The 26,668-nt window shown below is 43.6% G+C and overlaps 1 protein-coding gene across 5 annotated transcripts in view; it reads left to right on the top strand.

Annotated features, from left to right (window-relative positions):
* MYO9B (myosin IXB) overlaps window positions 1–26,668 on the top strand; it is a 135,805-nt gene extending 109,137 nt beyond the window's left edge. For 2 of the 5 annotated variants that reach the window (XM_027845434.1, XM_027845431.1), the window contains exons 26-41: window positions 2,311–2,444; window positions 3,143–3,342; window positions 4,119–4,217; window positions 4,948–5,121; window positions 10,236–10,277; window positions 10,664–10,775; window positions 13,087–13,157; window positions 18,534–18,726; window positions 18,987–19,115; window positions 19,282–19,387; window positions 20,324–20,455; window positions 22,136–22,259; window positions 23,486–23,533; window positions 23,952–24,088; window positions 24,468–24,595; window positions 24,736–26,668. In XM_027845434.1, the coding sequence (XP_027701235.1) occupies window positions 2,311–2,444; window positions 3,143–3,342; window positions 4,119–4,217; window positions 4,948–5,121; window positions 10,236–10,277; window positions 10,664–10,775; window positions 13,087–13,157; window positions 18,534–18,726; window positions 18,987–19,115; window positions 19,282–19,387; window positions 20,324–20,455; window positions 22,136–22,259; window positions 23,486–23,533; window positions 23,952–24,088; window positions 24,468–24,595; window positions 24,736–25,175 (2,269 nt within the window). In that variant the 3' untranslated portion in view covers window positions 25,176–26,668. Of the gene's footprint in view, window positions 1–2,310; window positions 2,445–3,142; window positions 3,343–4,118; window positions 4,218–4,947; window positions 5,122–10,235; window positions 10,278–10,663; window positions 10,776–13,086; window positions 13,158–18,533; window positions 18,727–18,986; window positions 19,116–19,281; window positions 19,388–20,323; window positions 20,456–22,135; window positions 22,260–23,485; window positions 23,534–23,951; window positions 24,089–24,467; window positions 24,608–24,735 lie in introns of all 5 variants that reach the window. The other 3 variants (XM_027845433.1, XM_027845435.1, XM_027845432.1) reach the window with 3 other exon arrangements.

Below are 26,668 nucleotides of genomic sequence, written 5' to 3'. Positions count from 1 at the left end.
AGCAGTAGTTCGGATGAAGGCAGGATGTTGTACACAAAGGCATGGAGGTAAAAGAGAGCAGGAGGAGATGGTGCCTGGGCCTGTAACTCCACTGGTGGTGGGGAGCTCCCAGGGGAGAAGTGCTTCTCTGCCCACATAGGGCCACACTGGGTCTGCCAGTTAGAGCCTTGAGGAGGGGACCAGGCCTGTCTGTGAGTTCATGGGTGTAGAGGACTCCCAGGGAGAGGCTTCCTCTGCCCATGCAGGGCAGCACCGGCTCTGGGAGGGTGGTCTGGAACCCCAAGAGGCTGACTCACTTGCTCAGGGTCACTCAGCCATTTGAGGTCCAAAGGAGGAACTGAACCCCATCCTTTCTGGCCTCTTCAGCTAGAATAGAGGACGCAAAAGAGTGTGGGGTGAATTGGAAAAGGGAGATAGAACCCACATTCCAGAGCAAGCAGCTGAACATTAAGTTGTTACTGTAGTCCAGATGAAAAGATAAGACAGGAGATAGGAGTCTAAGGGGAAAGGACAGGGTCAATACAAGGAATGTCACAAGGATGGAACAACAAAATTTGACAACCAGTTGGATATGGGGAATGAACCCAAACTTTGAGGCCTAGCTGATGAGGAAAATAATGTGCCTTCAGCAGAAATAGGAATAGTAAGAGGAGGGTCAGGCTTCCTAGGGCAAAGACTGAATTCCTTTTTACACATGTAAAGTTTGATTGTGGTACCAAGCCCATCCAGGTGGGCATATTAGCAAACCGCTGGACTGAATGAGTTTGAGATTGTGGCTCTGGGGAAAGCTTGGAGAAGAAGGTAAAGAGTTGAAAATCAACTGCATAGAGGTGATAATTAAAATGGATAAGATTATTGAGGGAGAACTTGTAGAAAGAGAAATGAAAAGGGCTGACAGCATTAGGGGATTCCCACATTTACTGGGTGGGAGGAGGAAGAGAAACCAGCAAAAGAGACCAAGAAGGAGTGGTCAGAAAGATGAGGAGAACAAGGAAAAAAGGGCAGCACATTCTGAGGGAGGTGGGTGGGATCAGCAGTGTCAAATGATACAGAAAATTCAGGAGAACTAAGAAAAGCCCATTGGTTTGTCGATTACAGAAGATTGCAGACTTTTAAGAAAGTGCAGGTGGTGAGGAGGTAGAGTCAACTAGTGTATGCTACTCTCTAGAATTTTGATAGCGAAAGGATAGTGGCCACAGATGATAACCTGGCAGTTAGCAGCATCTAGAACAGATACTGTTAGGAAGGGGGAGACGAGATACAGAGGAGCCGGTGGAAAGCGAGAGGCTGAAGATGAAAAAATGAATAACAGCATTTTCTTGGAAGGAATGAAATACTATGGAGAGTTAGCTTGGCAGGAACGGGACATGAGAAAAGAGAAATAACAGGTTTTGAGCTAGGCTGGGGGGGATGAGAGAGCCTCAAACTCAACAGTGAAGTTAGGAAGCTAGAGCTTCTTGTGTTCTGTTAAAGCAGAGAACCACCAGGAATCTAAGCTACTGGGATATGAGATGGGTCAGTTTTGAGTAAGGGATTGAGAGGTTAAGAAAGGCCTAAGAGCAAGCACAAGGCTTGGGGAGGGCGTGGTGGGGTAGTGGTTAGAGGTTAGTACGGTACAGTGAGAGCCCTCAAGCCAATTGAAGACAGCAAGCAGCTGCCATCTAACCAACAGCCTAAGCAATTCAGTTTATTTAGTACTTTTGCAGTTGAAAAAACATTGTTTCCACCCTGTGAGATAGGTAGTAGGAGAAGTATTGTCACCATTTGACAGGAAGAAATAGACTCGAAAGGGTTAGTTGAATTGTCCAAAGTCACACAAGTTGTAAGTTATCAAGCCAGGAATTCATCCCAGATCCTCATTCTTAGTCTTGTATTCTTAAATCATGCTGTCTCTTAGTCCACCATGGTTTCATGCTATATTCAAAAACCCCACTTCATCTAGAGAAAATGAAAAATATATCTTCTTGGAGGAAAATTAGCAAAAAGGAAATTTATATAAGAACAATAATTTTTCTTTTTTCTTTTCTTTTTTTTGAAGATTTTTTTTAGAAGTTCTCAGAGATTCTTACATAATTATAGGGAAATTTTCAACAAGGTTCATTACCAAAAGAACCAGCCACTTGTATGATAGATTACTGGGGGCATGGGAAATCTGTATATATTGATTAAGATATTAATATATTATTGGTAGTAAAACAGCCATATGTCCTCCTCTTTTCATTTTATACCATCTCATTAAGGCCTAAAAAAATCTAAACATGACTTAAATTCCACACAATTAAGCAGATTTACCTACACTTCTTCCTTTAGATCCACATTTAAATGGCTTTTCATGCCTAAAAATAAAGATAAGAAGTACAACATAGAGGGAACAGAGGAAATGGAGACTGCCGCTCCTGTACCTGCGATGTTGGAAGCTATAGCATCGAAAAGAACCTCAGAAAGTGAGTTGTCTCCATCATGATTATATAAATGATTGTTCAGAATAGGAATACAGCTCAACTCTGAAGCAACTCTGTAGCAAAGTCACCATGTCTGGGGAATGACAGAGTGAATGTAGGAGAGTGTTACTGGGCAACAAGAAATGACCGATATGAGATTAAAGAGAAAACAAGCAAAGGCTTACGTGAACCAACAGTGAGCAAAATACTGAGAGTGATGTGCACATCACAAATGGAAATGGAATTTCAAGGCATAGGGAAAAGCTGCAGAGGGTTCTCCCTCTTCCCTCATGGCAGAGAGGTAGGGGATTCTGAGGACAGAATACATCGTTGGGAAGATCACATGAAATAACAGATGTAAAATGTTTTGCAAATCAAAATGTTATATAAATATTGGCTATTATTGTTAGGTGGAGTCATTATAACATGTGCGTTTGCTCAGGTATTTTTCTTTGTCACAAGGAAGGGTTCATACAGGGGCAAGGGTTGAAATGATGAAACCAAAGACAAAAGACATACAAAAAAAATCTATTTTTTTAGATGTCACAGTGATTTCAAAATCACAGTCCTTGTGTGCACCATTAAACTATCTAAAGTGGTATTTTAGAAGCTTGATGGATTACAATTTAGGCTTGTGTTTTGTAAATGACTCCCTGTACTGTTCCATGTATCTAATGCTGTAGAATTGCTCCTTTTTCTAGCACCATCTGGACATCAGAACCGCCCCCACACAGGAGAGCGAGACCGCCCTGTGAAAGAGCCAGCTAGCAAAACAAAGAAGAATCGTAACATTAAGATTGGTAAAATCACAACAGTGTCTGAGAAGTGGAGAGAGTCTGTGTTCCGGAAAATAACAAATGCCAACGAACTGAAATACCTTGATGAGTTCCTTTTGAACAAGGTGAGATGTTCAAGCAAAGGACTTTGGTAACAGCTGTGAAGGGTTCTAGTATGCTGTGTCCAGTAGGGGAAAACATGAACCCTCTCCTGGCCATGTGTGAAGTCCTTAAGTCTTTGAAAACTGTACTTGCAAAGCACAAGCCCTGACAAGTCCTGTGGCTAGAAAGCCTCCAGGCTAAAGACAAGAAGTAGGGTGTGTTTGTCCTCGCCTGAAGACCAGTTCAGCTCACCTGACCCTGACAGTAACTCATTAAGCATCCACTAAGATGTCAGGTTGTTGGGATCCACATCAGTAGAGAAAGACCCACACAGATGAAATCACAAGTGCTTATAGTGTTTGTGAAGTCTTCTTTCCCTTCTACCTGGAAAGGAAGCAAGGCATCTATTGGGAGACAGGGAGAAAACTTGCTGAAGAGGCCTAGAACTCTCCCTCTCCTAGTGTACTACACTGTCTAGGAGGCTTCCCATAGCAGGGGCCTCTTAAATTAGTAACTGTTTATTGTCATCTGAAAGGCTAAGAAACTGAAGAACTGTTCTTTCTGGGGCAGGAACTCACAGCATTAAGTCCTAGGACCTGGGGAGGTGAGTGGGTGGACAGGGAGAAAATGACCAAACGCAATTGAAGGCTTTATTTAGTTGAGCTAATAAATCCTTGTCATGGCCATTTAACTTGCTTTGTAGCCTGTTATCCCCAGTAAGTTACAAATTTGACATAAACCAAATATGTCATCGTCTTAAAAGAAAAAAGTAATTATTTTATATATTTTTGCCTGTCAGATAAATGACTTGCGCTCTCAGAAGACTCCCATTGAAAGTTTATTTATTGAAGCCACAGAAAAGTTTAGAAGCAATATAAAGACTATGTATTCTGCTCCGGTAGGTTATTTTTTTTTTTCTTATAAACTCCAGCTTTAACTTGATGTAGGAATGTGCTGTCAATAAGGGGGATAGGAGAGGAGAATCCAGATGTGAAGAAGACCTAGTCTTACCCTCATCAAGCTTTCGTCTTGTAGAGGGGATATGAGATTCACACAAATAATGATAATGCAAGATACAACATAAGAAAGGTGCAAAGTGTGAATGGAAGGTGAGATCATTTCCCCCAGCGGTCTGGATTGGTTCCCCCAGTGAATGGCATTTGAGCTGTGTCCATAAAGGATGAATACAGTTTCAGCAGGCAGAGGTGGGGCAGCAGCAGCATGATGTCATGGAAAGAGCACTGGGCTTGAGTTAAAGTACTTGGGTTTAGGGCCCAGCTCTGCTTGTGGGTCAAAAACCTACCTTTCATCATGTGTAAAATGAAGGAGGCCGACCAGATGCTCTCTGAGGTCCCTGCCAGCTCTAAATGCTACGCTGCTATGGCAAGAGAGAAGGGAGGGTGTAGGGGTGAGGAAGAGCATGTGCCTCTAGAGGCATGGAGGTGGGAGGCGTGGAGGTGGGAGAGCAGAGCACATGTCTGGGGAGGTTCTCAAGCACCTGTCATGCTGGAGCACTTAAAACTTTCCTTTCCATGACCTTAGGTTTAACTGATCATTTGTTATAGAATAATAGAAAATGCAGGACTTCTTAGTGTACTTAGACTTTAAATTTGACTTTTTAATACTAGAATGGAAAAATTCATGTTGGCTATAAAGATCTGATGGAAAACTACCAGATCGTAGTAAACAACCTGGCAATGGAAAGAGGAGAAAAGGATACCAACCTGGTCCTGAATCTGTTCCAGTCCCTTCTTGATGAGTTCACCAGAGGATACACAAAAAATGACTTTGAACCACCAAAGGTAGGTGTCATAACCCAGTCCCTGAACTAACCTTCATATCTTTCCTACTCATTCATAAATCTGAGTACTTAAGAATTCTAACACACCTTTGCTAATTCTAACCTCTACTCTAATACAAATGATTATATAAGTGTCTCACATAGGTGGTATCTGATGTTTGCAAATTTAAAATGCCAAAAATGTTTAAACACCAAATTTGTGAGGCTGGCTTTTGGCCCCAACCAGTCTTCCCTACAAAGAATGAAATATTGCAGGGTTGAATTATCAGTGGACCTGTGGAGGCCTAGAGGAGAGAAATTCAATTGAATAAAATGTCTTAAGCACTTACATGCAAGACATTGTGCTAAGCGCAGGAAATTCAGTAGTGAAGAATAACATGGCCCCTGCCCTGAAAAGGCCTATAGTCACCTATATGAGTATGATACAATATTCAGCATGTTTTGAGAGGAAGGAGAGAACGTTTCTGCAAAGAGCACACAAGATCAAGGATTTCACTTCTAGCAAGTAGACGGAGCAGTGTGCGGTACATTTCTGCTATGCAGGTGACTGTTACCCATACTCTAAATGCATGCTGGTCTCATCCAACAACAGAGCATAAATGGGCTTAAAGAATGATTCCCTGGGGCAGCTAGGTGGCGCAGTAGATAGAGCACTGGCCCTGGATTCAGGAAGACCTGAGTTCAAATCCAGCCTTGGACACATAACACTTACTAGCTGTGTGACCCTGGGCAAGTCACTTAACCCCATTGCCTAGCCAGAAAAAAAAAAAGAATGATTCTCTACTCTCCATGTTATCTAAGTTCCTTTTTAAAAGGAAGTGTTCCCAGTAGTCAGTGACTATAGTAATCTATTATTTGATTAAACCCAAAGACTGCAGCTTCTGGGATAAGAACCCACTCTTTGAAAAAAACTGCTGGGAAAACTGGAAAAGAATATGGCAGAAACTAGGCATTGATCAAAATCTCATACCATATACCAAAATGAAGTCAAAATGGGTTCATGATTTAGATATAAAGGCTGATACTGTAAGCAGACTGGGAGAGCAAGGAATAGTTTACCTATCAGATTTATGAAAAACAGAAGAATTCATGACCAAACAGGAGATAGAGAACATTATGAAAAACAAAATGGATAACTTTGATTACATTAAAATGAGAGGTTTTTGCACAAACAAAGCCAATGCAACTAAGATTAGAAGGAAGGTAGAAAATTGGGAAAGAATTTTTACAACCAGTGTCTCTGAAAAGGGCCTCATTTCTAAAATATATAGAGAATTAAGTCAAATTTATAAACATACAAGTCATTCCCCAATTGATAAATGGTCAAGGGATATGAACAGGCAGTTCTCAGATAAAGAAATTTAAAAAGTCATCTATAGTCATATGAAAAAATGCTCTAAATCATTATTGATTAGAGAAATGCAAATCAAAACAACTCTGAGGTACCACATCACACCTGTCAGATTGGCCAAGATGACAAAACAAGAAAATGATAAATGTTGGAGAAGATATGGGAAAATTGGAACACTAATGCATTGTTGGTGGAGTTGTGAAATGATCCAACCATTTTGAAGAGCAATTTGGAACTTTGCCCAAAGGGCTATAAAAATGTGCATACCCTTTGACCCAGCAATAGCACTTCTAGGGCTATATCCCAAAGAGATCATATAAATGGGAAAACAACCCACATGTACAAAAATATTTATAGCAGCTCTTTTTGTGGTGGCAAAGAATTGGAAATTGAGAGGATGCCCATCAATTGGGGAATGGCTGAACAAGTTGTGGTATATGAATGTAATGGAATACTATTGTGCTATAAGAAATGATGAGCAGGCAGACTTCAGAAAAACCTGGAAAGGCTTGTATGGTCTGATGCTGAGCGAAATGAGCAGAACCAAGAGAACGTTGTACACAATAACAGCCATGTTGTGCGATGACTAACGTTGATAGACTTAGCCCTTCCCAGCAATACAAGGATCTAAGACTTCTCCAAAGGCCTCGTGATGGAAAATGCTATCCACATCCAAAGAAAAAACTGTGGAGTTTGAATGCAGATCAAAGCATACTATTTGCTATTTTTTTTTCTTCTGTTGAGTTTTGTTTCCTCTTTCTGGTGGTTCCTCCTGTTGGTTCTAATTTTTACTTACAACATCAGTAATGTGAAAATATGTTTAATAGGAATGTATATATAATTGCCTATATCAGATTGTACGCCATCTTGGGGAGGGTCGTGGGGAGGAAGGGGGAGAAAAATTTTGAACTCAAAAGCATATGGAAGTGATTGTTGATAAATCAAAATAAATTTAAAAAAGGAAAAAAAATAAAAGGAAGTGTTCATTGTTTAAAAAAAGAAAGAAAGAAAGAAGTAATGGCTTCATTGTGAAAATAGACTGTAAATCTGAATAAACAAGTAGGAATCTTGACCTGTGGTAAGAGCTTGCATGTTGGAGGAATGTCAGACGGTGGAGAAAAGGAAGACTAACATGTGGAACTAAGTAACAGTTCTTACTTTGGGTCTTCCCAAAGAGGAGAGAACTGTACCCTCTGAGGAGAAAACAACTACTTATCCTCCCAGGAACAATGTTGTAAACACAAAGGTGCTGCTGGCACGAGATGTCGTCCCATTACGCAGCAAAGTCAGGTGCTGGCAACTAAATGATCTCATAATTAAAATGAAAAAGTCTTCCTAGGATAAATGTCCACGATGTCATAAAGAAAGTCTGGAGACAAACTGCTGCCACTTACACGTGGGCACAGATGTTGCTGTCAGAAGGAATCTAGAAAGTGTTTCTGAAGATGACAAAGTGTTAGACAAGAAACTGGAACTCTTCAGGGCACATATGGTGTTTTCATCAACAAAAAGAGCCTCAGAAGAGAGGGATTTGGGAATTGAACATCCGGTAAAGAAACTGGTGTCTAAGATGTAGATTTATAGATCACAACTTAAATAGAAGAATTGACGGGCTCCTGGCTAGGATCGTATGTGAAGAGGGCTGATAAGAATGTATTTGCCCAGCATCTTATAAATCTAATCTAAAAGTCTTCACCTGTAAATGAAGAAGGAAGGATAAAACTGGATGCGTATGTGTACGAAGCTAAAAACCATAGAGACCAGCTACAGTGTAGGAGGAATAGCAGTAAAGACAACCTGAAATGCATAGAAGACAGAGTCCAAGAAAGGAGCCGGTAACAAAACCCATTATCTCACATCTGAACTCAAATGTACAAAAGTGTGGATAATAAGCAAGGCGAACTGTAAAACCTTACACAAGGAGGCAAATTTTGACTGTCACTGAGACTTAGTAGGATGAGGCTTGTCACTGGAACGTGGCTCTGGAAGATGGTATATCCATATTCATAAAAAACAGGATAGATTTGGTTTTGGTTTTGTTTGTCTTTAAAGAGAGAATAAGGATGGGGAGAGAGTGGCATTGTATATATTAAGATAGACCCACATGAGGAAATCTAGGGAACCAGAGAGGGACAAGTATGATGGAGAGCATTTGTGTGAAGTTCTTCAGAAGCAATATTATCATTGGGGTATACTATAGACCACCTGGGGAGAAGAGGCAGTAGGTAAGAAATCTGGGGAGTAGATCACAAGCCTGACACAGCTGTGGTGTAGTAGTGATGGAAGGCTTCAGTCATCTGGATGTCTGCTGGAGCTCATTCTTTGCCCAAAGCAATTAATCATTTCTTGACTTGCTTTAATGATAAATTTCATCCTTCAAAAAAGTGGTTTAAAAAAAAAAAAGCCAAGTAGGGACTTGGATTCTGAATTGGATTCTTACCAGGGAGGAGCATTTGGTTGCTGAGGTAGAAACTGCAGAAGAGAAGGAAGGGAGAATACCATTTCTGTCTTAAAATTTGTGATAGAGAAAAAGAGGAAAGTTGATGAATTTGGTCTGAGCAGATTTCAGGGTGCTCTGGAAAAGGATAGATAAAATCCTGGAAACTGAAGGTCCCTAAAGGGAAGTCAGCCCAGGAGGAAAGGCTTCAAGAATTAAAATTCTGAAGGTACAAAGAAATAATTCCAGGGACAAGGAAAAAGAGGGAATTGTTTAAAGAGACTGATATGGATGCTCAGGAAATTAATCAATGAGCTTCAATTTAAAAAAAAAAAGCAAAAAACGGGTTGTGGAGAATGAACATAAAAGAGTGACAGGGTTCTAGAAGAATAAATTAAAGCTATGTAGAAAGTGAGACTGGTGAGAATTGTTAAAGACAACAGAAAAGTGTTTGAACTCTTTTAGCTCCATCCTGAAGAAAGAGAGATTCAGAGAAAGAATAGGACCATTGTCCAGCATGGGTGAGATAGTAATAAGGGATGACGGGAGGAAGAACTGCTGAATTGCTTTCCCTTTCAGTCTGGGAAAGAGACTGAAAAGGATGGAGGAAATATTGCTAATAGGGAATTGATAAGTAAGGAGACAGTTAGAGGACACCCAGCTGTCCCTGGTAATCTCTATCCTGATCCAAATCACCTACGTCCCAGGATACTGAAGGAATTGGCTGGTGTGATTATCACACCACTCGATAATCTTGGAAAGATCTTAGAAAATAGGAAAGGTTCCACAGAACTGGAGAAGGGGCAGATATTTAGTGTTCCAATTTTCAACAAAGGAAGATCCTAGAATCAACTAGCTCTGGGCCACTGGATTTCATATCTTGGTAAAATTCTAGAACCTGTCATTGTTAGGGACATCATAACCGGGTTCCAGTATATGAAAGGCTGTCATATAGAGGAAAGATTAGACCTGTTCTGTCTGAACATGAAGCAGTTTGGGGGATAGGGGGCGTCGCTGCGAAGATACAAATTTAGGTTGGATTGGATATCGGGAAAACCTTCCTAGCTATTGGGAGCCATTCCAAAGTGGAGGGGCTGCCCCAGGAGATGATGGGTTCCCCCTCCCTGAAGGTTTTCAAGCAAATGTAAGAGAATGACCTCTTGTCAGATCTCTTGTTCCAGTATGGGTTGGACCAAATGGTCTCCAAGATCCCATCCAACTTTGAGATTCTGGGAACAACTTCAGATGAGAACTCAGCTAGTGTAAATCAGCAAAATTATTGGAGACTCAAAAATGGGCTTTTTGTCTCTTTTTTGTTCCCTCACAGTTAAGCAAGTCTCAGAAGAAAAAGAGAAAGCAAGATCGTGCAGTGAGTTTATTTTTTAATTTTCAAATTAAATGATTACATGTGTTTTTATAAATGACCCAGTCTTTCCAAGGTTGTCCAAAGGCTCTATTTCTGTAATCTAGGCATCTCACAGATGTAAAAAATAGTTGTGTTTTTTAAGTTGGATTTGGTTATTCTGTGAGAGGCTTGGTGAGAATAGTTTCTATTTTTTTAAATGTTGACAATGCCCAGAGGTAGTCATAAAGCACAAATTCTGGAAATTCTCCACTTTACTTCTCTTGGGAAGACTTGTATGGAAGGAAGTCATGGTGTTGGAATGCCATTTTCTTCATTGACTTTTTTCCTAACGTTGGGGGTTGGAGGTGTAGGCAAGTGTTGCCTTCTGATCTGGCCCGCTGCTGTTTCAGATCCAGGAGCACAATGGGCATGTGTTTGCAAGCTACCAAGTGAGCATCCCCCAGTCCTGCGAGCATTGCCTGTCCTACATCTGGCCCATGGATAAAGCACTTCTTTGCAACGGTGAGTCACAGGCAGCACAGCCGTAAAGCAGCAAGGTTGAAGCTGCTCTGTATTGATGAGTCCCGTGGTTCCACAGACCTTTAGGTGAACTCTGCAAACAATGTTGGTAATTGGGCAGATTTACTACTGCCCAGACTGCTGTGGGTTTTCTCTTGGTGTTTTTATCCTTGCTGGTTAAATCATACTGATCTATTTATTCAGCAAATGTTTATTTGCTTGTTTTCCTTGATGAGTGCCTTGGGCCTCCTACCTACAGAGTGCTGTGCCAGACACTAAGGGAGATACAAAGATAAACCACAGCTTCTGCCCTCAAGGAGCTCAGTCTAGTAAGGGAGATAAGACATATACCCAAATAAATATGATGTAGATTAGAATAAGTCCATAGAGGCTCATGTGAGGATCATGAAAATCTATCACTGTTGACTGGGGAACTGAGAGAGAGCTTTATGTAGGAAGTGGTCCTTGAAAATAGGTAGGATGAAAAGAGGTAGAGAGAGGAGGAGAGCACTTCCCTCAGCAAATTTATGGAGCTGGGAAAATGCAAAATGTGTGTGAGAGACCATGAGTAATCCAGTTTGGCTGGAGCCCAGAATAATACATGAGAGGGAGCAGCATGAGATTAGATTGGAAAGAGAGCTTGTCTTTGTAAAGTGTTTAATGCTTTCCAAAGTTTCTATATAGGAATTTGAGTAACAGAGAGATTGAGTGATTTGCCCAGATCATACACTAATTAGTGATGGTTGAGAGCTCAAGATTTCCAGAGTTGTTTTGCTATATCATCCTGCCTCCCATCTAAATATTTCATATGATTTCATAAGTATGAAGAATTATTTTCACTAACACTGACTTAGTAAATAGATCTCTCCAAAGAATTAATAATAATAAGATAAATGAAATCAAAACAACTCTAAAAGTTTTACATCACAGCAGCAAACTGGCAAAGATGACAAATGATGGAAAGACAAGAACACTAATAATAAATACACTGTTAATGAAGCTGTGAATTGGTCTGACCATTTTAGAAAAGCAATTTAGAATTATGACCAAAAAGTCTAAAGATCCACAGAGCTATTGATGTACCTCAGGGAGGTCAAAGGCAGAACCACATACCCCTGAAGGTCCTATATATGCCAGAATATTCATAGCAGCTTTTTGTGGTAAGAAAAAACTGGGAAACCAAGTAGATGCCCATTGATTAGGGGATAGTGTGACAAATTTTGGTAAATGAACGCAATGGAATATGTCTGCATTGTAAAAAGTAGTGGATATGAAGAGTCAAGAGAAGCATGAAAATACTTGGGATGCAGTAAAGTAGGCAATACTAAGAAAAAAACAACATGCACAATGGACATTTCCATTGATAGTCATGTCAATGGAAAAGAAAGAAATAAAAACTGAACTCTGTAATTCCAATGAGCAGACTTGGTCCCAAAGAGATCAGAGAACATACCTTTCTCCATTCTTTGCAGAAGTGGGAGGAACATTATGGTTGTGGAACATTACATGTATGAGACTCAGTTCATATGTTGGTTAGTTTTGCTGAAATACCTTTTTCTCCTTTTTTGTATTTTTTACAATGAAGGGCTGCCTTGGGTTGGGGGGAGGTGACTGTATTTGGAAATGAAGATGATGTAAAAATAAAAGGCATTGGTAAAAAATTACAAACAGGAGAAGAAATAAAGACCACATCTTGAAAACAACCACTGCCTTTGTTGGATGACACAGTAGCAGCGTATCATCCTGAATTACCCCAAATCCCTGAACTTGGTGTGTACTGCACCATGCTTCCCCATGGAGGTGGAGGGCACTTGTGTGTGGCACATTGACTTCTGGTTAGGAAGAGGATTGCTTTTTGAAACACTGGAATAATATTAATAATTCTAAAACCAGTAAAGCATTCTTTCTCTTTGCTGTTTGGCAGGAAAGAAACCACCTTTTTGCTTATTTTGTGAGTCATCAGAATCATCAACTATTTATTAGCTCTTGAAGATATGATAGAAATCATGCAGACTACACCATCACTTTCCAGATGACAAGATAGACTCATATGTGAGGTCATGTGACCAAAACCATATATAATGAGTCATCAGCAAAGTTGAGACTTGAACCCACTACTTGCTAAATTCTAAGGTTTGGGAATGCAATTCTGGCCCTGAACCCTGTTCCCTTTCTACACATACACACACACACACACACACACACACGATTCTGATTGTATAAATCAGCTAGTAATAGTTTTAAAAGATCATTAGAAGAGCCAAAGTCTGAACGGATGTAACCACTCTTAACTCTTACTCCCTGTTTTTTCTAGTTTGCAAGATGACCTGCCACAAGAAATGTGTGCACAAAATTCAGACTTGTTGTTCCTCTTTTGGAAGGAAGGTAAGTGTTATTAGCACTGGAGTGATGAGTAGATGGGTGGATAAAGAACTCTTCCCCAGCAGCTCTGTAGAGACTACAGGCCTTAGGCCATGTCCAAAAAGCCATTCTCATTGCCATAACCTTTATGGCCATCTTCTCATTTGAACTTTACAACAACCCCATAAAATATGTAATAATAATAATAATAATAATAATAATAATAACATTTATATAGTGCTAAAGTACTTCAAAAATAATATCTCATTGGATCCTCTCAACATCCAAAGCAGATGCTGTTATCATCCCTATTTTATAGATGAGACTGAGAGACATTGATAACTTGCCAAGGGTCACACAGCTGGTAAATGTCTGAAGCTGGATTTGAACCCAGGTCTTTCTGATTCCAGGTCCAGTGCTCTATCCACTGTGCCATCTAGCTGTGTACTGTGAGAATTATCTCCATTTATACAGATGAGGAAACCGAGACTTGGGGCAAAGGTTTTGACTTGCTTTAGAATGTAGGTGGAATTGGAGTTCATCTTCTGTCTCCAAGTCTGTTGCTCTCACCACCAAGTATTACCATCATCTTTGCTAACTACTGAGTGCTTTCTGTATGTAGGGCACAACCTGAGATACAAAGTATAAAACTAGGTTTCTGGCTTTCTTGGAGTTGTGAAAGGAGGGAATCTTCCCCCAAAAGACGATAATCCTGGGCAGAATGTGCTAAGGTCCAAATGGCAAATATAAATACTAGCACCCATTCCTATGTCACTTGAAGGTTTATAAACACACATTATGTCATAACCATCTTCTGCTTGGTTATGACATAATTTGGTTTTAGGCGTTAGCCTCAGTCCCACGAGGTACTGTGCTCAGATGCAGTGACTTGTCCTAGGTCACCCAGCTGGCGAGGGTCATGACTGGGATGTGGTCTTAGGGCTCTGTAGATTCACAGTCTAGTGTTTCCCCAGGGAGTGCTCTGGGAGCTCCAAGGCTTAAAGACTGAAGGCTGAGGTGACACTGGAGTGGAGCCTCGAAGAGAGTAGAAGAAAAACACGTTCAGGTGGGGAAGTAGGGAGCAGGTAAGCCGTATTCAGGCAAGAACCTGCCCCATCCTTCCAAATGAAGCAGAGATCTTGTTGATAAGGTTGGAGAGATCATTGAAAGAGGAGGAAGGGGACTCAGTAAAGGTAGTTGGCACAATGACTCAGTGACTCTTTGGCCATGGGACGCTGGTTAGGCCTAGCATGCCAGAGAGACCCACACAGCCTTCAGGGTCAGGCATATCCTGTTCTTGGGGCATGAAGCAACCAGAATCCCTGGATCTGGGGGTTAGACAATAAGAAGCCCTCTGCTCTCTGTCAGGTTTTCCCTCTTTTGGGGTGTAGAACCTCTAGAAGCCCCAGTAAGAGGACAATTCCATCTGTAAGCAACCCACCAAGCCTCAAAAACACACTCAGCAAGGTCTGGGGAGCCGTGCCCAGGAGAGCATGGGGCCCTCCTACAGGACATTCTGCTAGGGTGACCAGGAAAACATAGGATTTTTAATGGCTGGCTTCCCCTCTCCTAGGGAAGATTGGCAGTATTCCCCATGGGCTCCATGGGCTATTAAACCAATTAATCTGAGCTTCAACTTTGCTATAGTAGCTACTGAGTACTTGAATATTTAGCGCTGCTGGCCAGCAGCCTGACACACTACAAGGTGACGATCTGCACCCATAAGCTCAGTGAGTGGAATAGTTACCACACCATGGCTGTCGCTTGACCTCTATGGGAAGTTGACATAGTCAGATGTCTGCCTGTTGATCACAGGAGAATGTAAAGCCTGTACCCCCCCCCCAAATCACCTGGGGTCAAGTTGGGGCACTGATTATTGCAGTAGCGCGCTAGGCATGAGTGAGCCTTCTGATAGATAAGGGCCATACTGGACTTCATCAACTAGCATAAGGGACTGGAGTGAAGGAGGAAAGAACAAGGAGCGGTGTCAGGACTTTGAGACAGAGGAGAAAAGAGGGACTCAGCAGGGAGTGGTTTCTGTTTTCTCAGTGAATTCCGAGGTGGAGGGACTGGGCTTTGGCTTGAACCTCATTCTTTAAGCAGGGGAAAGTCAAGAATAATGGAGACAGAAAAATCTATTGGATTTGGTGATTTAAAAATCATTGATGACCTTGGGCAAGTTACTTAACCTCTCTAGGTCACTGATTTCTCCTCCGCAGAATGAGGAGGTCAGATCAAACAGTCCCTTCAGTCCCTTCCAGCTCTTTTTTTTGTGAGGCTGTGGTTCCGGTACATGGTACATGTACAGAGGCACGGGCTAAATGGTGAGAAGATAAGTGCAGGTTGTTCATTTTAAAAGTGTGGGGGTGAAGAGAAAGAGAAATGATATGGTAACTGTAGATTGGGAAATTCAGGGGAAGGAATTTTCTTTTTACATTAGGAAAAACCTTAGTGTGTTTGTAGACATTGGAGAAGGAAAGGTAACTGACAGACAAAAGTCCCCGAAGAGTTGAGGGGCAATAGCAACAAAAGCATAGAGGGAGAAGTGAGGAGTTAGCGAAACCTCTTTCCTCTGAGATAGGTAGGAAAAGAGATACAGAGCTGCCGTGAACTAGAGCAGATGGAAGAAGCCACCCTGGATCACCTTACTAATCAAGCACTCATTAAGAATCCGTTATGTGCCAAGCGCTGTGCTAGCCACTGGGAGTCTCCCAAGACAAAACTCCCATGTCCTGCCCTCAACAAGCTTCTGTTTTATCAGGAGAGACATGCGTATATAAATATATATAAAATAAATACCAGGTAATTGGGAGGCTTGTAGTGGGGGAAGTAAAGCAAGGCTTAGTGTAGAAGATGGTGTTCAAGCTGAGCCTCGAAAGGGGTCCTGAGAGGAGGGAGCGCCTTCCAGATGTGCTGCTTGGCCTCTGCACAGACAGAGCCAGGCCAGAGAGGAGCAGAGAGAAGGCTGCTGGGACTGGAAGGGATGTCATGAATAAGAAGTCTGGAAATGTACCGTGGGGCAAGTCTGGCCAAACAAGAGAATTTAGGTTTGATCCTTGAGGTAATAGAAGCTGTTAGTATTTACTGAGTTAGGTCTGGTGTTTGCTTTGGAAAATCCTGTTGGCAGCAGTGGAGGATGGGTTGGAGTGAGGAAAGGCAGGGAGAAAAGTTAGGAGACTCCTGCAGTCGTCCAAGTGAGAGGGGACAAAGGCCTCCACCAGCCTGGTGGCTGTGGGAGTGGAGTGGAGAGGAGGCAGGAGAGTGGAGAAAGAGATGCTTCAGAAATTCAAATGATAGTATTTGGCACCTGGTTAGATATGTGAGGGATTGAGGATAAATGCCAAGGCTGCAGCCCCGGGGCACTGAAAGGATGGTGTTCCCCAACAAGAATAGGAAAGTTTGGGAGACAGGTGAGTATTAGAGGAAGGATAATGAGTTCTGTTAGGGGCTGGCTGAGGTTGAGATCCCTTTACATAGGAACAGGATGTCCTGTTCAAAATGCCCAATAGGCAGAAGTAGAGCTCAGGAGAGAGACTCGGGCTCTCAGGATAAAGGTACCAGTATTAAAAGTAATCTTTGTTCTAGCTTTTGCCCTGATCAGTGAGGCAAACTTGGAAAGTTAAAAGAATTTTATTGGGCACACCAATACAATAAGCATTGAGTGGGCCAGCCACCATTTGAAGCTGCTTTTTATGGACAGGAGTAAATCAGGAGTAAACCACTCCCATATAAGGGAAAGACAATGGTGAATCACATTTCAGCAAGATGGGGTTAGTACCACCTCAGCTCCTCCCTAAGTATTTTGATTGGTTTTAGTTTCTTATGAAAGATGGGATAAATGAGCATGTGCAACAGGGGTACTCATTATGAGGAGATGGGATTAGTGCTAAGAAGATAGCTTAGTGCTCCTGCAGACTGACCTCTCCTACAGGCTGGCTGCACAAAGCCAGAGTCAAGCAAGGTTAAAACATGGGGTCACCTCAGAATGACTCTGCATTAGTGACTGCTGTTACACACCCATAAGCCATCAGAACAGACAAGGTGGCCAGCTGAGGTTGTGGGCAGAGAAGAGGGCCCAGGACAGAGCCTTGGAGTGTGTTCACAGTTAGGGAATGTGATATGAATGATGTTCCAGCAAATTAGGCTGAGGAAGAGAAGTCAGGTAGCTGGAAGAATCCAGAGAAAGCAATGTCACAAAAACCCAGAGAGGATGGTCAATAGAGTCAGAGACTGCAGAGAGGTCAAGAGTGGTGAGAACTAGAAAAGGGTCATGAGAGATCAGTGGCCGCTTTGGAGAGAGCAGCTAAGTTGGGTGCTGAGGTTGGAGCCAGATATTGTAGAGAGTTGAGAATGGAGTGAGAAGACAGTGATGTAGAAAGCCTTTTCTAGCAGTTTGGAGTGAAAAGGAGGAGAGTTGGATGGAAAGGTCAAAAGACCTGCTGTGGAGAATCCACAAATGAAGAGTAAGAGGTTTGCCTGGGAGAGGTGAGGACCCACGTGATTAGGTGAATGTGGGTTCCTTTTCACTCCTTTCCCAGCTTAAGAGCAGGAGTGGAGAAAGCAGGTGGCAGAAGTAACCTTGGGCTAGACATGGGAGCTATTAAGGACAGTTCTGAAGTGGACTGTCCATCCTGTGTAGGCTTGGCTAAATTTAGAAGAACATAGGGCCAGAAGAAGGCGGTTTGATTAATAACAATAATATCAAACATTCATATGGTGCTTTAAAATTTACAAAGCCTTTTACATGTGTAATCTAATTTGATTCTCACAACTACCACATGAGGTAGATGCTGTTACAGTCCCCATTTTACAGATGAGAGAACTGAGGCTGAAAAAAAAAAGATTAAGCCTAGGGTCACCCACCTAGTAAATGTCTGAGGCAGGATTCAAACCCAAATCTCCTAGCACTCTGTAGTATGCCACCTACCTGCCAATTAAATGAAGTGAGAGAAGAGAAAGTGTCATTCACCATGAGCACCAAAATTAAGCCCAGTAAGTAAGAGAATGAAAGAGATGGGAAGTTAGGTGGTTCTCTTGAGAGGGGGAGGTTCCTAAGTTCTGAGGGTCTCAAGACCCAGGGATTGGCTGAGGTGGCTTGGAGGTGAGGAGCCTATTGAAGGATGAAAGCTGGGGCTACCGTGTAAAGTGGGAAACTTAAATAAGGTGCCCAGGTCAATGCAAACATTAGGATTGGTTCTTGAAGGCCCTGAGATGATGGTGCAGAGTGCAGGTGTGGTGGTGACAGCAGAGAGTGGGGGGGGGCCTGCGGGGGCTGGAGCAGGGCTAGGAAGGAGCCGTCGTGCTTTTTAACAGCGGCGGAGTATGTGCGCGGTGTCTGGAGTCCAGTGCACGTACTACACGTGTTCTTTTTGAGAGCTGATCTTCCCGCTTCCATCGCAGAGTGAGCCCGGAGCGGAGACGAGGCACTTTGGGGTGTGTGTGAGCAACCTGACCAGCGACAAGATTTCAGTGCCCGTGGTTCTGGAGAAGTTACTGGAGCACGTGGAGATGCACGGCTTATACACTGAAGGGATCTACCGAAAGTCGGGGGCAGCCAATCGAATGCGAGAGCTCAAACAATCCCTGCAAGCAGGTACGAGAGCTGATGAATCCTGACCAGCATGTCCAGCAGATCTGGCTTCTGCCCAGGGACATTGAATCACTGTTGAGTTATTCCTGGCCAATCCAGAAATAGGCGTATTTCCCCCTCGAACACCTTATTAAATGAGTTGCTTTAGCTGCTAAAGATGAGGTGTTAGAGGAAGCTCTGCCTCCCTGTCACTCTGCAGACTGACTCCTTGTTCTTTCCCAAAGTTAAATGTTTGGCTTATAGAGTCATTTTTTCCCCTTCAGATCCTAATTCTGTGAAACTGGAGAATTACCCCATTCATGCCATCACTGGTGTTTTGAAGCTGTGGTTGAGAGAGCTGCCAGAACCTCTTATGACATTTGCTCAGTACAATGACTTTCTCCGAGCTGTTGGTGAGTGTCCTCTGGGAGCCACATTCCTGACATGTTTGTGCCCGCTGGCTTCTCTGGGTCTGAGACTGAGAGACTGCCTGGGGAGGAGGACAGTTCACAGGGGATTGTGGGAGGTGCAGGACTCGATGGACTCAGGGTGATGCTTTCTCTTCCTCCATCTCTGCAGAGTTACCAGAGAAGCAAGAACAGCTCGCCGCTATCTATGCTGTCCTAGAGCATCTTCCCCAGGCCAATCACAACACCCTGGAGCGGCTCATCTTTCATCTTGTCAAGTAAGTTACTCTTCCTTGATTTTATGTGGGAGCTAGCTTAGCCTCCCATGAACGCCATTCCCTTTCCATGGAAAGTTCAAAACTGGGAGCAGCTTTAATGTTTCACTAGAGAGCTGGGCCCCCCTTCAAGAATGCCCTGACCAGGAAGTCTTTAGCAGGCATTGCATGTTTGCAGCAGAACGTTAGAGAGGAGGAGGAGGGCACCCAAACTCTGCCACTGGCAGAGTCCAGAGCAGCCCACTCTGCTGGGCTGAGACAAGCCAGCCTAAGCGCAGAGAGCCCCACAGAGCAGCAGCACCCACGTTTTCATGGTGCACCAGGAGGGCAGAAGACAATCCAAAAACCCTGTAGGGGCAAGAACCAGTAGAGAGAGGATGTGAAAGAAGCTGAGGAAAAAAAGATGAAAGGAACTGGCCAGGGTAGTGGAGAGAGGCATGAAGGGCAGCCATTCAAATGATCTCAGCTGAGGTTGGAATAAAGGTGATCCTTATTTAACTGGAGCATCAAACTTGTGTGTTTCCCATGTAGAACATGGAATTCTAAATCTGTTTCCAAACGTTCCTCTGAAAAGTTTGAGGACCTGCTTAGAACCACATGTATGAATTCCTCATGAATGTTTTATTTACAACATAAACCCTGTAGTTGACGGGCAGCTTTCTGAACTTAACTAAGCAGATCGTTAGATGGTAGATCCATTTTTGTAAAGCCTTTGCAGAGCTGGGGAGGGAGCATGTGACAGGGCTCTTGCCCGCGGACTTCATTTGCTCACCTGGCTCACCAGCGGGGTGGCCACTGTAGCTCTCAAAGACTCCCTGCCCAGTACAGTGGGCCTGCAGAGGCTTTGGTGGAAAAGGCCCCTACACCAGCCCACCGTGGAAGTCCCCGACTGAAGAGGATGGACCCTGTCAATAATCGCTTCAACATTTTCCTTGGCAGAGTGGCCCTAATCGAGGAAGTGAACAGGATGTCGCCCAGTGCTCTGGCAATCGTCTTTGCCCCGTGCTTGCTGCGCTGTCCTGATCATTCCGATCCCCTCACCAGCATGAAGGATGTCTTGAAAACAACCACGTGAGTCTTAGGCGCTTATCATGACTCGGACATGTGTCACATAAAAAATCTGATTAATATGTATGATGGTTGCTATAACTATGAGCACCTTTCTCAGAGACTCTCCCAGCGGCCACTGAGCTCTGTGGTGGGATTCATTCTCTCCTCCCAGCAGGGGTGTGTTTCCTCCATGGCAGGAGCAGAAGCATTTCACCTCTCACATCATCTGAATATTTAATTACTTTTCTGACAAGCCTGGAACAAAAAATTCAAATATGGATGAAAATGTTTGTGTTACTGTCTCTATTAAAGTGCCATCCTCATTACCAGAGGGCAAAACATGAAAGGAGGAGAAATGGGGCATTCTGTTTTCAAGAAAGAGGCCATGAAGGGGGTCCCTGATATTCTGTCTCCTCAAAGCTACAGATCGAAGGACATGCTTCTTTCCACAATACCTAATAAACATTTGGAACTCACTGCTCTAGACAGGCACCAAAGGCAAAGCAGGAGGGACTGGAAGGAGAGTTGGAAGAACTTCATCGATCTCGAGGGGGCTCAGAAGGCCCTCTGGAGGTGCTGGTGGGCTCTGCCGTCTGAATACCGTCAGGCACAGACAGCTGTCCCAGAGGAGTATTCAGACGAGCCTAGGACACCTTCTTTGGGTTATTTTTTGGTTTTGAACTCTACAATAATCCCTTTATCTTGGCCACATTCTTCTGTTTACCTAGACAGATTACCTCTTCTGTGTTCTTTCATGATCAGGCCACAGAGCTCTCACCTTTAAGTGAAGCATTCTCTTGTAAGCCAGCTGTGTAGGCTGCTGATGTTAGTCAGCAGCAATTTCTTAAGTCCCTGGCATTGCCCTTAGAGACAGCACTGCCAGCTGAGAAAGAGAGCAGCAGGTCATTTATCCCTGTCAGTTGGGAGCATCTCTCTTTAAAATAGCATGGGTAGGCCAGCTAGGTGGCGCAGTGGATAGAGCACTGGCCCTGAAGTCAGGAGGACCTGAGTTCAAGTGCTGTCTCAGACCACCACAGGTTAGCCAGCACCCAAGGCAGGGGCAAAAACCATCCCTGTGAATAAAGCTCCTCATTGTTTCCTCTTTCCCTTCTGCCTAATGTCCCTCATCTTGTACTGCTACTTGACACTGGACCTACTCTCACATCTGCATCAAACTCCATTGACAGGATCACCTTACATACACCTATTCCCCATTACATGCTGATTCCTTGGAGTGGTCTCTACCTTCCCCAGCTTTCCCCAATGTGATAGAGTGGAAATAGCAGACTAACCAGAGACTTGGGTCCAAATCCTGTATTTACTATCTGTGTAACATTAGGGATGTCACTTAACAAGTCTGAGCTTCATATGTCTTTGTTGGTAAAAGTGGAAGTAATACAAGTGCACCCACCCCACAGGCTTGTTAGGAGGATCACATGAGATCACGTATGTTAAGCATTTTGCAAACCTTATTGTGCCCTATAAATGTTCATCACTGATAATAAACACTGGGTTTCTTGTTTGACAGTAGTTTGAAGTGACTGGCATGCACCCCACCTTGAGTCTGTGAGTAAATGCTTCTGCCCTCCCTGGATCTCTGTTAACTCTTGCAGCCCGCCAAGGTCACTCTGCCCACCACCCAAGCCTCCTTTCACCCACTCTTTAGGACCTAGATGTGACAAGGTTTGTCTTTACCCACAGGTGTGTAGAGATGTTAATCAAGGAGCAAATGAGAAAGTACAAGATAAAAATGGAAGAAATTAACCAGTTGGAAGCAGCAGAGACCATTGCTTTTCGAAGATTGTCACTTCTCCGGCAAAATACAGTAAGCCTCCAGTGATTGAAAGTGGCTAGTGTTGAGTTTCTGGGGCTGGGGTGGGCAGGGATGGAGTGCAAGTTTGGTCTAGAGCGTTTGAGAGTCTTCCAGAACCTTGAACAGAAGTAAGGACTCCATCGTGGCAACAGCGGGCAGCAGAGGTTCCCCTTCTTTGTCTCTAACCGGCTCTGTCCCATGGCCCTTCTCTCACTTCGGGCCTTAGACTGCTGCCATGGGTTTGAGAAGACCCAGAAGCTGCAAATAAGACTATGATTAGGGGAAATGGGTAAGGAGGCTAGGGAAATTATGACTCGTAGTCAGGCTGGTTGAGACACAAGAAAAGATAACCACCTTGATGTTTGGGACTTAGTGAAATGCAGAAGATTCGTTCAGTCAGAGCATAAAATGATAACCTCCCAGGCCAGACTGACCAGGTTTCCACTGGCAAGTTGAAGTTCAGGATAGAGGAAAGTCCACCACCACCCTGCCATCTCTTATCATCTTGCCGGGAGGTATGTGTCTGTGTCGTAGCAGAAGAACGCAGCTTCTATTCATGCCCTGCACAGGAAAGGCTGTGTCATCCAGCTAGTGTTTGCAGGGCCCATTAAGCATGAACATGGGTATTCATTTACTCCTGTAAATCTGCATGTACAGATTGGGAGACAAAACACCCTTGGCCTTCTTACCTTTCCCCCTTCAGCCTCCCCGTAGTCCCCCTCTCATTTGTAGCCTCTGACACTTCTCCACCATCAACGGTCTGAGACCGGAGGCTGGAGAAGGAACATTGTCCTGTAACTACAAACCAGGAGGCCCTCCTGCCACAAAGTCCCTGCTTCCCCAGGGACGTCCTTGCCCCTGGTTTGCTTTGATCTTATTTAGTCCAAGGCATACCCGTTAGTTGTTCACGCAGATTCTTAGCTGTCTCTCTGGGTAGCGAAGAGCCAGGCAGATCTGGGCGTTTTGCTCAGTTCCTTGTGTTGCTTTGGCTCCGTGTTCACGTGTTCAAGGACATAAACCCACATACTTTTTTCCCTCTCCCTTTGTATATAGCTGTGAAAAATGAAGATTCGGGTAGGAGGAAGAGGGTGGTGGGTATGGGCAACTGAGTGAAGCAAACCCATTTCCTCTGACCCAATGTGCTTCCTCTCCTACCCCCGTGGAGCAATTGTTGTCTGAGCTTTTTTAAGTGACCATATATGTTTGACATAGTCAACCTAGTCTTCGTCTCTCTCTAGCTGTGGCCTCTAAAACTGGGGTTTTCCTCTCCCTATGAGGGGGTGATGGTACGTACAGAACTTAGTGGTTTCCTTATGCATGACTCTTGGGCACAACGGCATGACCTGGGTTTTCATGGCTTCTTAGGAATTCTTCTAGCATGAACTCAACTACATATTAAATCTACTCAAAGTGCATGCATGCCTTGTTGTAGACATTTGCATTTGTTTTCTCTTAGAGTTGGTAGACTGCAACAATCACTAGAAATAATCAATGTATGGCTAAGAAGATATGCTATTAATGAGTTAGGCAAGTAAATCCAGATCCATTGACCATTATTCATCCAGAGAATCTGTCTTCTCAGTGTCTCATCCATGTATGAATTAACAACTTGTCAGCTTCTCCTGCTTGTCTGTCTGCTGTTAGAGCCAGTACTAACTCTTGGTTGAAGGGAGACCACCACTTAGATGTCCTTCTTTGTTCTAGAACAAAAGCCCCAAGTCTAAGCTCAGTGATGGCAGTGTAGACGGACTAGGCGTCCTGCAGGAGGAGCAAGCCGAAGGAGATGATGACCGGGAAAAGGAAATTCTGATTGAACGCATCCAGTCAATAAAGGAAGAAAAGCAAGTTCTGGGTTTTGCTTTCCTTTTGTGCTATTTCTTGCCTTCACCTGCCACTTCTGAGCCCCAAATATCTAGGACAAACTGAAGGAAAAACCACTACCCATGTCAGGCAACAGAGGCGGGACAGTGTGGTAGAGGAGGAGGAAGAGCACCAGCGGGCTCGCCTGCAGGGACGTGGGTTCTGGTCCCTGTTTTGCCACAACCTTGAGCAAACCCGTTCCTTTCTCCTCATCCACAAAGTGGGGGAGGTTGAATCCCCCATTGGTCGGTGGTCAGTAAAGTCCCTGATAGTTCCAACAGGGTATGGTTTTCATGGTTCTTAGATACTTTTTTTTTAATTTGTAGGATATCATTTACATTAAATCATTTTTTCACACAGGGAAGATATAACTTACCGGTTACCCGAATTAGATCAGCGAGGCTCAGATGAGGAAAATCTGGATTCAGAGACATCAGTAAGCACCGAGAGCCTTCTGGACGACAGAGCAGGGCGGGTGGACACGGAAGGTCAGTATTAAGGTAGTGTGTGCTTTTCTTACCTTCTATAATGATTTTTCAGATTTTGAGGTTACCTCTGCAATGACACTCAAGGGGCTCACTGCCTTCTCCAAAAGACACAATAATTTGCCTTATTTTCCTTTTAAAAGGAATGGTTACATTCGCATTTCCTTGCCACAACCTGCCTACTTCTAGAACATCCAGCATTTCAGTTCCTTTGACGTCCTCACACTCTCATCCAGTCTCTTCTCAGCTGAGACAAAGACCATCTTCAATGACGGTTAGAATTAAAATTCCTCGGAGGACTCCTATCATGCCAACATCAAATATCAAGCTCCCGTATGGCATGTCAACCCACCTGCAGAGGCGGACTTCATCCCTAAAGGAAGCCGAGGTCCCGGTGAAACGCAGGGAGCAGCCAGCCCGGCGAACGGACCAGATTCAGTCTGTGTACATCACCGCAGGAGGTGACCCAGGCCGAGCTCAGGAGCCTTTGACTGACTACAACCTGGCAGCCGCAGCAAAGCGCAGACACTCTGACCCTCCACTTTACCCTTTCGTTCCCCACGTGAACAAGGCTGATGGCTGAAGTCGGACCCAGAGTGGACCATTCGAGTCGTAACTTCCCTGCAGCTGATGATAAGCTCTTCTGGCCTGTTGTTTTGTTGGGGAGCACACACTTGTGCTTGTGTGCTCATAAGTGAGACAGAACCGACTGGGACACAGTGTGCCTTGGTCTTCCGGAAAGTGTCCCTGCAGGAGTTAGGCAGTAGGGCTCCATAATCAATTCTCTACTCTTGGAGCACTTATTAAATTAAAATCTGTATAGGTATTAAATCATGAAATTACCTTTTCAGATGAGCCTGCTATTTGCAAGCTGTACCTGGTGCTGTGTCAGCTCCTCTTTGCCTTTTGTATTTGCTCACTGTGGGTTATCTAATAGGACCAAAAGGGAGAACAGGCCCCTTTGCCAATGTTTCCCAGCTCCGCCCTTTTGTATGTTTTTATGGTAACTATTTGTATGCAGTTTACAAAATTTTAAAAATGTAACGGCCTTAATGGAAGACCAAATTATATATATTATATATATATATACATATATATATACTTTTATATTAATGCTGTGCAGCTTTCCTTTAATATGTATTTAAGTTAATGAAGAGTTGGGGCCATTAATTTGACCACAGCACACTTATAAAACTTCTTTTCAGGTTGGTGAAGAATACATCATTCCGAGAACTCAAAAGCAAAAATATTTTCACTTGAAAATATGGAAAGAACTTTTACAGTTGTGTCTTCCCTGATCACATAAAAGTACTGTTTGGACCATTGTGAGAAAGCATTTGACCATCCAAGGTAGACTACAGATAAATTCTCCAGGGAAGCATCCATCTGACACGCCCCGAAGACATTGGGATCGAGGGCATGACGTGGCCGCTTGTGATGGTCTCCTCACTGCTACACAGTCTGTGCCATGGGAGCGAGGAAGTGAAGTTCTGTGTGCCAGAGCCCGTTACCATGAAGAGAAGGGACTTTTTACTTAAATGACTTGTTGTTCATATGTTGCCTTTGCTGCCTTGTCTTGTCTCCTTTGTATTTTTTTTTTGTGATTGACTATAAGAAAGAAAAGTCATACCTGTAATGAGGACAAACTACAGAGTGGAAATAAAAAAAACAGGGATTTTGCTTTCAACAGACAAAATGGAAAAAAGAGGAGAGGTGATGATCTTCAGGTCATCCCGAGGAAAGCAGCAGAGGACATCTTTCCTCCATCACTTTTCTCCTCTTTCCCACATGCTGTCCAGTTCAGAAATGAACCCAGAATGGCTAAGGGCCAGGGCAGGGCCTCAGCTCTTTTTCCTCATGTCCTTAATAATAAAGCTGAAACATTCCTGTACTTTCATTAGAGTGGAGGTGTCTGGCCCTGGCCTGTGCTCTGGTATTTTCCTAAGCTGCCTGTTCTCTCCCTGGTACCTCTGCAGCCAAATATGCCAGGGCCTGGTGATGCTGCCCTTCTGTCAAATAGAAAAGTGCCTGCACAGTTGACTTGTAATAAATGATGACTTCCTTGTTTTTGCCTGT

Source organism: Vombatus ursinus, unplaced genomic scaffold, assembly GCF_900497805.2.
Source record: "Vombatus ursinus unplaced genomic scaffold, bare-nosed wombat genome assembly UNPS02014961.1, whole genome shotgun sequence".
NCBI classification, from domain to species: Eukaryota; Metazoa; Chordata; class Mammalia; order Diprotodontia; family Vombatidae; genus Vombatus; species Vombatus ursinus.
This window is presented reverse-complemented; position numbering and strand designations above follow the sequence as displayed.